The 14,921-nt window shown below is 38.5% G+C and overlaps 1 protein-coding gene across 2 annotated transcripts in view; it reads right to left on the bottom strand.

The window, feature by feature from the left end:
• LOC146393616 (CUB and sushi domain-containing protein 1-like) overlaps positions 1-14,921 on the bottom strand; it is a 437,819-nt gene that overhangs the window by 83,109 nt on the left and 339,789 nt on the right. For both annotated transcript variants that reach the window (XM_084931950.1, XM_084931959.1), the window contains exons 27-32: positions 14,096-14,222; positions 13,485-13,696; positions 11,185-11,376; positions 9,103-9,241; positions 1,791-1,978; positions 109-303 (exon numbers count right to left, since the gene is read on the bottom strand). In XM_084931950.1, coding sequence (XP_084788076.1) covers positions 109-303; positions 1,791-1,978; positions 9,103-9,241; positions 11,185-11,376; positions 13,485-13,696; positions 14,096-14,222 — 1,053 coding nt within the window. The remainder of the gene's footprint in view (positions 1-108; positions 304-1,790; positions 1,979-9,102; positions 9,242-11,184; positions 11,377-13,484; positions 13,697-14,095; positions 14,223-14,921) is intronic.

Genomic DNA, 14,921 nt, shown 5'->3' with positions numbered 1-14,921 from the left:
GCAGTTTAACCTCTGAGTTACCAGATTTCTAATAAATATTCACTGTAACAATAATATTATGGTACAGCAATACGCACAAGGTTGTATTTCCTGATGCGTCACTCCTACCTTTACATGATGGCAGTGCCTTGTTCCACACTGGCTTTCCATCTGGACCCATGACACAGGTGATGGTATCTTCACCTGCTATTGTGTAGCCATGGTGACAGCTGTAGGAGACCTGAGATCCCAATTTATAGTCGTACCCTGTCCGACTGGCATTCATAACATTACCGGGATCAAAACAGGCTTCCCTTGGTTTTTCTGTTGAGAGGGAAAGTGTCTGTATGAGTAGAGTAGCCTAATAGTTTTTATTACAAAATAAAAATTGTATTTACTTTCTTAGATTTTTTTTGCAAACTTATAACAGTACAACAACCTGTGGTACAGAAAAGGCAGTGTAACAATGAGAATTATGATACTGTTAGGAATTACATTAATCAATTTTCTATTAGAATGTAAATAAAGTTTCAGAGCTGTACATTTCTACAATATGCATAAATCTTTATAGTCCAGCATTTCGAATTACAATATGTACTCCCATATAAAAGGGCAAATAACCCCCAACAAAACAAAACAAAACAAAAAGAGCAAACAAGAAGAAGAATGAGATGGCGATAAAGTAGTAAGAGACAAATAGTGGTCAAACAGTGTCTTGGATCTTTATGACTTGGAGCTGGACCAGCTTGTTTGCTTTTCTGTGATCGGCCAATAAGAATGAGATATTATGCCTGAGAAAAGAAATGGACAGGAAGACAGAGAAGGGTGGAGGGCAAGATAGAAGTGAAACAGAGAGATGATTAAGGCTGGATTTTAATTAGAAAGATGGCAGATGAAAGGTAGTGAATAATGACAAAAGTACAGAAGTGTAAGGTAGTGTGATGAGACCAACAACAGAATAGGTGATGGTCTTTTTAAAAACTAGACATAAATAGGATAAAGGAATCAAGAAGAAAAGGGGTTTTATAAAATTTGCCAGAGCAGATCTAGTCTCTACTCAGCTGAACAACTAAGTGCTGTATTGACTATAAGCGTTAAATCACCCCTAGTCAAGCCAAACCAGGATAAGTCACAATCACTAGAAGTAAACAACTCATCGGCTGGCAAGGAGCACCGTGTTCGGCTGATAAACAAAAACAAAAAATAAAACAAACCACAAAAACTTCTCCTGTATGAGGGGATTAATAAGAATAGGCAGATTAAATTTGATCCAGTCTGCACACTAAACAATCCTGCATCGACTTTTTAATCATTACACCCGATGCAAGCACATTATTGTTTTTACATTCACCGTTTTGCATTTCAATGTGCAGAAACAGTCATAAAATACATTTTATTTGCTAGAAACCTAACACAACATTGATTTGCCTTGTTCTTTTCAACCTCATTAGGCCTATACTGAGATGCTATTTTGAAAGTGAATGTTATTGATACGAGTTGTATTTACCATTTCTACTATTACACTCAAAACTATGCTCCTGCTGCTTGCACACTACTGTTACTAACACTATCCTGTATACCACTAATATGTATCACTTTTACTCAAATCAGTACTTCTACCTTCACCACAACATTTCTTCTATTGCTGATAATTAATGAAACTACTTAATACACCTGTATTAAGTAATGGGATAGTTTCAAACAGTTGTAATCACTAAAGAATTAATCATAAGCTGTTTAAATCTATTTAATGTAGCCAAATGTAAAGTATACCTGGACATGTCAAGCCAAAAGTTTTTTGGTTTAATTACCTCTATATTCGATAGCGAATCCAGACATGCCCAGCGAGGCATCCGATCTGAATGCAAGGAAGAGACTGTTATCACTGCTCTCTATCCGCTCTGGGGCCTGGTTGCCTTGGAGACTTGCTAGTAGAGGCCCATTAGAGTCTTCACCCTCATAGATGTGCAGGAAGTCGTAACTTGGCTCCATGTTAAAACTGGGTATAAAAAAAAAATTAAAAAAAAATCTTAGACCTAAAAAATACTTATTGGTAAGTTTGTTGGTAGTTTTCAAAGTGTCCAAACAATTAACACAGAACTGTACGTTCAGTTAGGTATGTGTGCCATTTAATTGCTGTCAGTTTGAGCTATCTCCATTGTAATCGTCAACTCATCTTCTTGCTTTCTTTTTGAGATGTTTGATGTTTTCTGGATATTTGTCACTCTGTTAAAACGAAGACAGAAATATTTGACCAAAAACGTAAATAACTTAAGACATTTAGAAAAATAGGAAACTGTTGCAACAGCAGTCTTATCATTAGGTTAGTCATCCTGTTGTCGCACTTTGAAAGAGGACAACATGTACTGTAACATTCATAGTCGAAGCACGTGTATGTAGAGTTGGATGTGTCGAGACCGGTGTCGAGACCGGTCTCGAGATCACTTTTAGGTGGTTTTGGTCTTGTCTTGGTCTCGACGGACTTTGGTCTTGATCAATCACATGCAAGGATGTAGGATAATATCATTATGTGGAAAACAGAGAGGGTGAGAGACGCAACAGTCAAGTGGAGCGTGCGTCTGTCCTCTCAGTAAGCGAGTGAGACAGTAGACAGCGGTGAGGAGGCCTGTGAGAGTGCATCGCAAAAACACGTAAATATGCCTGTGACCCGTAAACGATGCAGCATCTGGCTGCAGTTTAAAGACTTTTTTGTCTCAGTCTCAGTCTCAGTCTTGGTCTCGTCTCGACTTTGTCTTGTTCTTGACTCGGTCTGTCTTGGTGTTGGTCTTGTCTTGGTCTCGATACCCTCTGGTCTTGGTATTGTCTTGGTCTTGGTTTAGGCGGTCTTGACTACAAGTCTACGCGTATGTGTATAGTAGCTCGTTCTCTCACAGATGCATAGACTTTGAATCAGTTGGTTGGAAGTGTGCGTCTGTGTAAGAGTTTGTGTGTCCAGTCATAGCAAGGAAACATGAAGAGAAAGAGATGGAGAGAGACTGACTGTTAGACATTAAGTGCAGCGATATTGCAAAAGTAGCAGAAAAGTACTTTTCTGTTTGATTTTTCAGCACTATAGTGAGCTATAGAAAGATCTTTAGATTTTTAAGTCTCACAAAACATATAAACTTTTGTTTTGTGAGACTTAAAAATTTAACTTGGAGAGCAAAAAGAAAAGAAAATCACGGATAAACTATTTGACATACAGTGGCTTGCAAAAGTACACTTGAGAAGTGGAACGAAAATCATAGATGATTCCAAATTTTTTTTTACAAATAAATAACTGCAAAGTGGGGTGTGCGTAATTATTCAGCCCCCTTTGGTCTGAGTGCAGACCATAGACATTGGCTGATGAGTGCTAATGACTAAATAGAGTGCACCTGTGTATAATCTAATGTCAGTACAAATACAGCTGCTCTGTGACGGCCTCAGAGGTTGTCTAAGAGAATATTGGGAGCAACGACACCATGAAGTCCAAAGAACACACTAGACAGGTCAGGGATAAAGTTATTGAGAAATTTAAAGCAGGCTTAGGCTACAAAAAGATTTCCCAAGCCTTGAACATCCCACGGAGCACTGTTCAAGCGATCATTCAGAAATGGAAGGAGTATGGCACAACTGTGAACCTACCAAGACAAGGCCGTGCACCTAAACTCACAGGCCGAACAAGGAGAGCGCTGATCAGAAATGCAGCCTAGAAGCCCATGGTGACTCTGGACGAGCTGCAGAGATCTACAGCTCAGGTGGGGGAATCTGTCCATAGGACAACTATTAGTCGTGCACTGCACAAAGTTGGCCTTTATGGAAGATTGGCAAGAAGAAAGCCATTGTTAACCGAAAACCATAAGAAGTCCCGTTTGCAGTTTGTCACAAGCCATGTGGGGGACACAGCAAACATGTGGAAGAAGGTGCTCTGGTCAGATGAGACCAACATGGAACTTTTTGGCCAAAATGCAAAACGCTATGTGTGGCGGAAAACTAACACGGCACATCACTCTGAACACACCATCCCCACTGTCAAATATGGTGGTGGCAGCATCAGGCTCTGGGGGTGCTTCTCTTTAGCAGGGACAGGGAAGCTGGTCAGAGTTGATGGGAAGATGGATGGAGCCAAATACAGGATAATCTTGGAAGAAAACCTCTTGGAGTCTGCAAGAGACTTGAGACTGGGGCGGAGGTTCGCCTTCCAGCAGGACAACGACCCTAAACATAAAGCCAGGGCAACAATGGAATGGTTTAAAACAAAACATATCCATGTGTTAGAATGGCCCAGTCAAAGTCCAGATCTAAATCCAATCGAGATCTGAAAACTGCTGTTCACAAACGCTGTCCATCTAATCTGACTGAGCTGGAGCTGTTTTGCAAAGAAGAATGGGCAAGAATTTCAGTCTCTAGATGTGCAAAGCTGGTAGAGACATACCCTAAAAGACTGGCAGCTGTAATTGCAGCAAAAGGTGGTTCTACAAAGTATTGACTCAGGGGGCTGAATAATTACGCACACCCCACTTTTCAGTTATTTATTTGTAAAAAATGTTTGGAATCATGTATGATTTTCGTTCCACTTCTCACGTGTACACCACTTTGTATTGGTCTTTCACGTGGAATTCCAGTAAAATTGATTCATGTTTGTGGCTGTAATGTGACAAAATGTGGAAAAGTTCAAGGGGGCTGAATACTTTTGCAAGCCACTGTATTTCCCCTACTTTTTTGAAGGCTAAAATGGGGGTCAAGTTTCCCACTGCAAAATTAGTTATTGAAAATACACATTAATAATTTAGTAATGCAAAAATTACCAAAGTTAAAATGAGTGCAATGAATGTTTCAGTTTAAGGCCTGTTTTGTGTCTGGTATAAAATGAGATTAACTACACCCAAACCCCATTTGCACTGACGGAGCTTTAAATGGTCTTTACTAATACCTTTTGCATTAGTAATACAAGTGGGTGTAAATGCTAAAGAAACTAAGTGTGATAAAACTAAAATAAAAGATCTCACTGAAAAGAAATGGCACAACATTATTACCCTACAAACCACAACAGTAAAACTAGAGTATATTAAGATCTGGATGAAAAATCAGGGACAATGACATAAAATTGAGAGAGTAGACTGTTATGAAATGAATTACACATTTTAAATTACCTTTTAAAACAGCTACAAAAGAAAGGTCACTTGGATGTGGACGCTCAGATAATGACATCTCAAAACTAGGTTTGTCTTGACTGGAGAAACACATTGTGATTAAATTCAAAGGCTGATCAGGAAGTCATTACTAACTGGGTCATTTTGTAGTCTATTCAAGCTAAGCTTAGAAATAACAGTTAAATTTAAACAAATCATGAAAAATATGATACACAACATTCAGAAAACAACCAATATCAATACAACTTAATTAGAAGTAAAATAAAACTGCCTCACTGTTACAACAGAAGGGAATTATCTCTCAAGCTTAAAAACATGAAGCAAAAATTGGGTCATTTTTTCTCCTTTGGCAATCTGGAGAAAGTCCGCTTTGCTTTTATCTCTTTTGCTACATTTGAAGCTCAAGTCTTCACTTTTGCTTTAGTCATAAGCCGCTAACCACTGTGACTTGTAAAATATTTACCACTGAGGCACAAGCAGAACTCGAAATGTAAATAAACACTGCCCTATTACCAAAAAACAAAACATTAAATGGTTGGAAATTCCTTTTATTCACACAGGAATTTCAAGGCAAGAATAGTATGTGTAATCTCACTGCATCACGTTTAGTGTGTTTGTCTGAAAAAGATCATTCTAATTTCTTTTTGCATGCAGTCACAGTACTTTTCAATATAGATATATATTTGTATAGTGATGTATTCAATGTTGCACTGATTAGATCATTAGATACTGTTAATTTAGAATACCTTGTTCCTATGTGTAGGACATTATCAAAATGGTCACCGTGATGAAACATAAAAGACTAAAAAGATTTAGGGTCAGATTTATTAACAATCACAGCTATGTGAAATTTGTGACTGAAAAGCATGCACGCAGGTAGGAATTATAGAAATGGCTAAGGTTCGACACGTGCAATTTATTGCAAATTGCACTGTATTTCACACGCAATAAAAGCATGTGTTATTATGATCGATAGTTGGCGCTGAAAGCCTCAATTTATTCGGAATGCCGGGGGAAAATGTCAGAATGAGCATGTAATTGGAAGCGTTGGATGCAAAAAGCTATGAACGTGGTGCCAAAATGTTGCATCTGTCTTGACATCTGTCTCTTTGCACAGTCTTCGCCCTGAAATTTTAACAGTTCTTGTTTTTTGGCTTTGTTAGCTAAACTGAACTGAACTCAGCGTGACACACTGGAGTGAGGGAAGAGGAGAATCCCAATTCAAAAGGCCTACAAGTACGTATTGGAAGCCAAATTAGCTTTTATAGTGAATGATGGGCAGTGTTTCAGCCTTTTAGTCCCATTTCTCCACAAAGATTCTTCAAAGATAAAAAAGTATCTGTAATTTTTTCTTTTCAGCAGAGAAACAAGCAGAGCAGCTTTTTTGGACTTCTACCTTGTTGTTATCAGGTCTCTTAAACACCACATTCAAACATCTGTCAAAATGAAGCAATTACTGGGATTTAGATTCAGACATATCTAATGACTGAATCTTACAATATCCAGTGACGGGCTATGTGCACATTTATGCAAATGGAACATTAACAATTGCTTCACTGATATATGTATGGGTCAGGATTTGGCAGTAAATAACTGTATTCTTCTGAAAATCATACATGTCAAAAGTTACAGATTTCAGTTTTAGCTTAATTTTGTGGATTAGCTCAGCGGTCCCCAACCCCTGGGCCTCGGACCGGTACCGGTCCGTGAGTCGTTTGGTACCGGGCCGCGAGAGTTGAGGCTCAGGTGTGAAATGTATAGTTTTCAGGGTTTTATCGGTTTTCAGTGTTATTTTGTTATCGTTTTTATCGTTTACTCGGTTTTCCTGGGTCTTTTCACATGTGTTATGAATAAATTTTCTTTTTTTCGGTACCGGTACTAGTTTTATTTTGTTGTATTTATCCGCGACACCTTAAAGGCCGGTCCATGAAAATATTGTCGGGCATAAACCGGTCCGTGGCGCAAAAAAGGTTGGGGACCGCTGGATTAGCTTGTAATAGATTAGACAAAGTTATCAGCAGAGTTAAAAATAATATGTAACAGAAGACTATATCAAAAACATACTGATTCTCCACCAGCTGCCTCTTTTTAATTTGATGCCATTCTGCTTCCAGAAGGAAACATGTGCACAGTCCTAAACTTTAACTATTTTAGTTAACATATTATTCATCCCTTCATTGGGGATGCTCTTGGTAGAATGCAGATTAGTCAAAAACGATCTGTACACATCTTTGTACACTGTTTTGAAAACGCATTAGATGACAATGGAAAAAAATGCTAGATATCTAAACTGTTATGGACTAGGTAATATGTTAGAAATGAATAGATGCGGCATCATTTTGTGGAAATGGAAATGATCGACCATCAAAGTGCTTAATTCAAAGACACCCCAAAATCTGAGTGAAAAAATGACGCGGCAAGCTAGTCCATTTTGCAGAGATTTCATTGCAGTAACTCAAAATGGTACTCAGTAGTTTGTATGGGTATGTTTGGGCCGCACTTGCGCTTGTATGCATGCCTAACACCGGGTCATGCTCCTAATGGGTCAACACATAGTATCCATGGGCTCTCCTGCCAGATCTGGACCAGGGCATCACTGAGTTTCTGGAAAACATGAGGTCCAGTAGAAAATGTGGGGCCCTCAGCCATCCTCATGATGTCTTTTCGGATTGTTTGGTCATAGGAATTCTCACCGGTAGCCTGCTGGAGGTTATTTTGTAATTCTCTGATAGTGCTTATACTGTTTGTAGTTGCACAAAGGAACAGATACCGGTCCTACCGATGGGTTTAGGACCTTTTACAACCCCGTTCAGCTCTCATAGTGTAACTGCCTGTCTTCTGGAATTTCTTCCATGCTCTTGAGACTGTGCTTGGAGACAGCAAATCTTCCAGCAATGGCATGTACTGATGTGTTATCCTGGAGGAGTTGAACTACCTGTGCAACTTCTGTAGGGTCCAGTTATCGCCTCATGCTATCAGTAGTGACACTGGCCCTAGCCAGATGCAAACCTTGTGGAAAAACTCTCATAAAAGATGAGGAGAGAAAAATAAAATAATTCCTGTTTTGGGGGCTGTCCAATATCCTGAGGTTTAACTGACTTTTTGCTATACTCTGATTAAAAAGTGATCCCTAAATTTGAGCAGTGTATATATATTAGTTCCGAATTTCCACTCCCATTAGTGGATTTTTACCATTTTTTTTTATCTGTTAATTTGGTCCATTTGGTAAATCTGGGCCTTAGGTTGTTAAAAGGTTATGATTTCTAAAGAGATAATCTTACTACAAAAACAATGAATTTTACTGCAGAATGACTTTTTTTGACTCTGCGATGGCCACAGTTACAGGGAGTCGACACTAAAACATAAACTTCTATAAACATTCATTAAAATCTTTAAAATTAAAATGTTTAATGTTTTCTCACACACGGACAAACACTTTAAACATTTATATCATCAGTGAAATCATCGGCCTGTCCTGATGTGTCTATTACAGTTGCAATCGTTCCTGTTGTAACGTCCTAATATAATCTGTTAATAATTTTTCTAGCAAAAAAAGCTTAAATACTTACCAGAATGTGCCAATAAGACATGTCTTAGTGACTGTGAGAAATATCAGCATTTTCAGGCACCATAATTAGACACAATTCAACATGGCTTTTGTTTCATGCAGAACACATTACATATTATTGTGACACTTATAAAACCTTAATTAACACTACGTTATCAGAAACTGTCAAAGTTTCTTTTGATTTCTATGTCAACACCTCTTAAACATTTCCCTTTAAGAAAATAGACCCTTTTATCATAAGGGAAAACACATAAAATAATGTGTACATGCTTAATCTGCCTTAAAGTGGAAAAAACATAAATTTTCATCTACTGAGTCAGCTGCAATTGTTAGCTTAAGGTTCATAAACATACATGCTTGGGAAAAGGGAAGGTAAAAGGTTAGTCTTTCATTAATAGATACAATTAATAGGTAATCTACCTTTTGAAGATGAGGGCAATGACAAAGTCTGGGTTGACTCGGATTCTCCAGTCGCACTCTTTCCCAGGCGGGTAGGGCTGGGGGTAGTTGGGAGACAGAATTACCCCAGAAGGACCACTGACGTTACCTCCACATGTTGCTGAAGATGAGAGAGAACAGTGAGGGAGAAAAGAAAGGGAGAAACATTATTACATAGCATTGGGCTTGGGGTTATTTGGACTCAGAATAACCCCTGATTGACCTGTCATATAAAACCCACAGAAAGGCAGAGACAAAATGAGTTAGTTGGTAATGGCAAGTATAGCAGAGATTGGTGAGGACAGTGGGAAAATCCCCTAGTGGACAATATAACCTCCAAAGGTGGTTGCAGACAGCAGAAGAGAAAGAAAGAGAGAGAGAGAGAGACTGCAAGATTTAGTTGCAGAGTGTAGGGCTGGGGGTAGTTAAGAGAGAAAATTACCCCTAGCGATCTTTTATCCCACAAGAAGCCAGAGAGCAGGAAAAAGATATTGGCAAGAGAGACAGAAAGATGCATTCAAGCAGCAATTTGGTGATGTGAAGGAAGAGTTAGCAAAACAGAGATGTGTCTTGGGGCTGGCAGGTGGGTGTGAATGGATTATCAACAGTGAAATAAAAGTAAACAAAGGCATTAACACTTGCAAATCACTCACAAGCAGAAGCACACTAACACACTAAGTCCATTGTGCATAGTGGTGTATAGTATGTTTCATCTTGGGAGCTTTTGAACACAGAGGACTCGCTACCTGAAGTGAAAGTGCAGGACAGGGAAGCACCCTCTAAGCAAAGCAAAAATGGAGCGAGATATGAGCCCAACATTTTATCTACATTCATGCAAAACGTGAGGTCACTAGCAAAGAGTCAAAGGCAATATCAGGGACAAAGAATAATGTGTTTCACACGCATGGTTACAAGGCAATCTCTGGTCTGTGTAACTCTGCTGGAGGACTTCTATACACTGGTGGCTGATAAGAAAAGCAAAAGGCAACAGAAAAGGAGACCATAGCATCTAACAGTAGCCAGCTGTCTGTGGTGTCTTGGTGCAAGCTGGGTGGCTGACGACACGAGCAACCTGCTACTTCAGGAGCTTTCAGTGACTTGTGAAATCTGTCCATTCTGATCCTTGAATAATTGAAAATAATGTAGCTCAGGACCTTGAATGGTAATCTCTTTTGATTTCCACATCCATCTACTCTAACGTGACACACAATGTCACATGTGAGACAAAACTGAACTGGATGACGCAGTTTATCAACAAAATGAATGTGACACATTAAGGCCATGTAGTTTGGCACCTGAGCACTGTTAATTCAAAAAATATTGGCATGCAGCATTATAAATACGTAGGCTGTCTGGTGAGAAAAGCTGCGGTATTAGTGATTGTATTATTGAAAAACTCAATGAATTTAATTAATTAAAAACATAAGGCAGGTTTCAGGGCTTTAGGCCATGTTTGTCCTTTAGTGAAGAAGTCAAATGCTTAAGAAGACCGTAAAGAGGAATACAAAGACATAAAAGCATGACAGTGCAAACGAGCAAGTGCGCCGGACTTTCAACTGTTTAACATGGGAACTCAATCAACATTATTTTCATCATTCGACAGTGCTACAGATCAAACCTCGGGATAAACATACCAAGGGTGTTCAGTGTCCAACCCAAATATAACCTTAGGTGAAGTCTACCATTGTGTAGTTTTCAAATGTACAAAACAAAACAACGAGCCACTACAAAAATGCTACTAGTGCCTTTATAATATCCATCCATCCATCCATCTTCTTCCGCTTTATCCGGGGCCGGGTCGCGGGGGCAGCAGCCTAAGTAGAGAAGCCCAGACCTCCCTCTCCCCAGCCACCTCCTCCAGCTTATCCGGGGGAACACCAAGGCGTTCCCAGGCCAGCCGAGAGATATAATCTCTAATCTAATCTAATCTAATTCATCATATTCTATTTTTTTAGTGTGCTATATGATATATATATAAGCCCCCAAACAAAGTGTAATGTATCAGGTGAATTAACTGAAGGTCCAGCTTGGCAGTAAGAGATCCACAAAGAGCTGTACACCTACCTACACATGTTGGAGGGTCAGGGTGCCAGTAGAATCTGTTATCCATTCGCACACATGTGATAGTATCTTTGCCCTGAAGCTGATACCCTGGGTCACACTGGAATGTCATACTGTCACCAGGTTCCTTACTGTCCCCGTATCGAGAACCATTGACAGGGATGCCGGGGTCGTTGCAGGTCGTGGCTGTTGTGGCTGGAGAGTGCAGAGAACAAAGGCAGACAAATATTGACGTACTAGGAGCACAGAGAACAAAAGGAACTGAGACAGATGCACTCAAACGTAACATTACTGCCAGTGTCGTACTGTCAGCAGCAGAAGCAAAAACAATAAACACACGCATAGCAGAGTGAGTCCAAATGGAGCTTATTATTATGTTATCATGCTTACAGTGACTAATATAATTACTCTACTTATCAGAAGTAGTGATATCGGGAGACACATGTGGTCACACTGACCCCAACAAGTTAGTTAGGTAATTTTTGGCTCTGCCTTCGAGCTAAGCAGTGTGCTAAGTGGGGATAACTAGATTTAGATGAACTTACATTGCCCGTTACAGCACGATCAGCCCTAAGGTGCTCCAAATACTTTAAGTATTACACATCTACAAATAACATTTCTACTTATTTACTTTTAAGATAGAACAGATAAATACGATTTAAGACTTAAAAAACAAAAACCTATCTATAACGACTTTAATTTTCAGAGTTCATCTTAGTTTGGTGTTAAAATGGCACAAGCATACTTGAGCACACAATTCACTTTATAGGCTTTAAAAATTTACTTTTTTTTTTCTTATTTTATTTTAGCTGAAACTGAAAATGCTTTTTAAGAGTAACAGAACAGACGAGATTGAACAATGTAATTTTATTTGTACAATTTTACATTAAAAATGTTATATATAACATTTCATAGGTATGATCAACAGAAACAGATCCAAATATAAAGGACCCTGACTCTGACATTTCATTTGGTAAAATAGCTTGGTTGCCTCAGATTAATAATTGTCTAAAGATTAAGAAAAAAATGATCTATGTTAAAAAATACAGCATAAATTGGATATTAAATATTGTCCCTTTCTGTTTTCTGAAATTCTAGCACTGTTTAGAGAAGGGATATCTATCCACCCTTTGGGACTGGACCCCTTAGGGGCTTAAAAGATAAATCTAAGGTGTTAAGTCAAGAAGTAAGGAGGAAAAAAAACTTGGCCTTAAATAAATGCGAACGGTGGAGAATACCACCTCCTAAATCAATGCGGAGGTAAAAATATAAGGTCATTACCATAGTAATGGAATAATAGGGCTATAATTATGATGTTACCAAGGGCAAATATTTATTGTTTTCCACATGGAAAGAACGGGACAATGTGTAAGGATGGCGAGAAAGAAAAAGCGAGAAATATGTAGACATAAATTTGTATTACTTTAAATATTTGTAGAAAACCTGACAGTTATGCGTGTTGGACTTTTGTGTGCGCACACACACCTGTATAAAGAACAGGTGTGTACGAATGGTCTCGTGATCAATCAGTTGACATTCTCGCCTAGTTGTTATGGTACTTTCTAAATCCTTCTTTCTCGGTGTGCCTCTGATCGGTTTTGGTGCCATAGTGGATCAAAAAGTTTTAAATCTAAAAGGAGGATGCACAGACATTTTGGGGTTCACTGACTCAAATACCAAAGGGCATCTCTGCATCAAAATGGCACAACAACCATGCAGGTTGCCTTGGGACAAACGGCAGCAACAGCTTAGGTTCAGTGAGCTCATCTTAAAAAAAAAGGGGAAAAAACCCCCAAACACAAACAAAACAAAAACAAAAAGATGAATTCATTAACATTATCTACAAAATAATTAACAGAAAACACAAGACTACAGTTTCCCAAATAAATCTTTCATGCTCTAAAAATGAAATGAGACACCGTCTCTGGTGGGCTACTTCAGTACTTACTGAACATGGCTCCCAAGGTGAGATATTAAATGTCTCATTTGATTCTATGACTAAAGCTTTTTCAGAAATCCTGTTAAATTCCACATTAATGCCAGCTTAATTTTCTTATAGCCAAAATAGGGTTTATATGATTACCACAAAACTATATGGATGAGTGGTGAGTTTTAACGAAATTAATAGGTAATTTTGTAATTGGCTTTCCTTCATAAAGGGATCTGAGGGGTAAAGTAGGGCAGACCACCCGAATTACAGATTTAGTAGAATCATGTTACATTTCTGAGCAGTTTTTCGTAACTCAAATGTTCTTCTTCTACCTCATGTTTAATGATATCAGTATAAAGAGAAAGCTACTTACTGGAGAACTGTATTGAGAATCCTTGCTTGCTGATGAAATAATCAGAATCAAACTGCAGCGTAAGTATGTTGAAAGTCGAGTGGATGTCTTCAGGTAACGCTGGCCCTGACCATTCTTTCAACAGGATCCCACCATCTGATGGTCCCGATGGGCCATCCCAAACTCTCAGAATATCGTGACCAACCTCAGTGTCAAAGACAATAAAGTGCAGGCTGAGGAAACACAAAAATACAAGATTGTTTACTTTCACATCAACAAAGAGGCACAACTCAAATTTCATAGTGGCATAATGACTGATTGTATTATTGGTCATTTTAGACTTCGGTGAATGAAGGTTGATGTTATATGGAAGTTTCTCCTTATAATACTGCTGCTGCTCTATATTAACCATAAATACTAGTAATCATTAGTGTGTATAAAATGGTAGCTAGCTACCGAAACCTACCCAGGATGGAAAAGAAAGTTTTTTTGTTTTGACTTATTTATTTATTTATAAAAAAGACAGTTTCTATTCTTCAATCCTTTTGTGAAGCATTACCATTAATGTAGAACAGGAAATACCCCAGATAACTGCAAGTCATTGCGACATTACTCACGTGCACTTAAATTACCTGATAGTTTTTCCTGTATCAGCCTCTATAGTCCAGGTACAGTGGAGGTTGTTGTCGTATGGAGCAGGATATCCTGGAGACAGAATCCGTCCAGACACCGCACCAGTTATGTGACCTCCACACTCAGCTACAAGGACAAGAAGCAAGAAGATGAGAGTGGAAAAAAGTGAATATTTGATGCCTTAATTTATGCAGCTTAAAGTGTCAGCAGCTGAAACACATCCATCCATTCACTAATGCATATTAACCAAGATATTTTAAAACACCATAGCAGACATTACTATGCATAATAAAAGAAAGCATAAAGGAACATTGGAGCAAGTACTGCATTTTATGATAACTTATATAAAAAATATAATTTTTTGAATCCACATTTTTGCACAGATTTGGCCTATTAGTGGCATGTGATCCCAAACTTTTGATCAGCTGTAAAACAGCCTGTTTCAGTTTACGCGTTGTTCTCAATAAATTGCATGCTCAAAAATGTTTTGTCTCACTCCCATTTCTTTTTGTTGTATGTTGAAGCTCTACTTGGGACCTTGTTAAGATATAACCACGCAAAATATGATTTTTTGCCATTTTTTAAGTGGTCTTAAACGTTTGATCGGGACTGTATTTGACTGGGTCTTCTTAACCTCGGGCATATCCAGTTGGTTTGGAGAAGTAGGGTTTCCACCAGTTTTAGATCTGGCCCGACATTTTGGACCACTGAAGACGATTTCTCTCTATAGAACCAGATCCTACATTAAACGTTTTATGGTTGTCTTTGTATTAATGTTTCAATTTATCTCTATAAGATGTAGCTTCTGTTCTTCGCTGTAAATTG

Source organism: Perissodus microlepis, chromosome 1, assembly GCF_051167445.1.
Source record: "Perissodus microlepis isolate ML-2025 ecotype Zambia chromosome 1, ASM5116744v1, whole genome shotgun sequence".
In the NCBI taxonomy this organism is placed as follows: domain Eukaryota; kingdom Metazoa; phylum Chordata; class Actinopteri; order Cichliformes; family Cichlidae; genus Perissodus; species Perissodus microlepis.
This window is presented reverse-complemented; position numbering and strand designations above follow the sequence as displayed.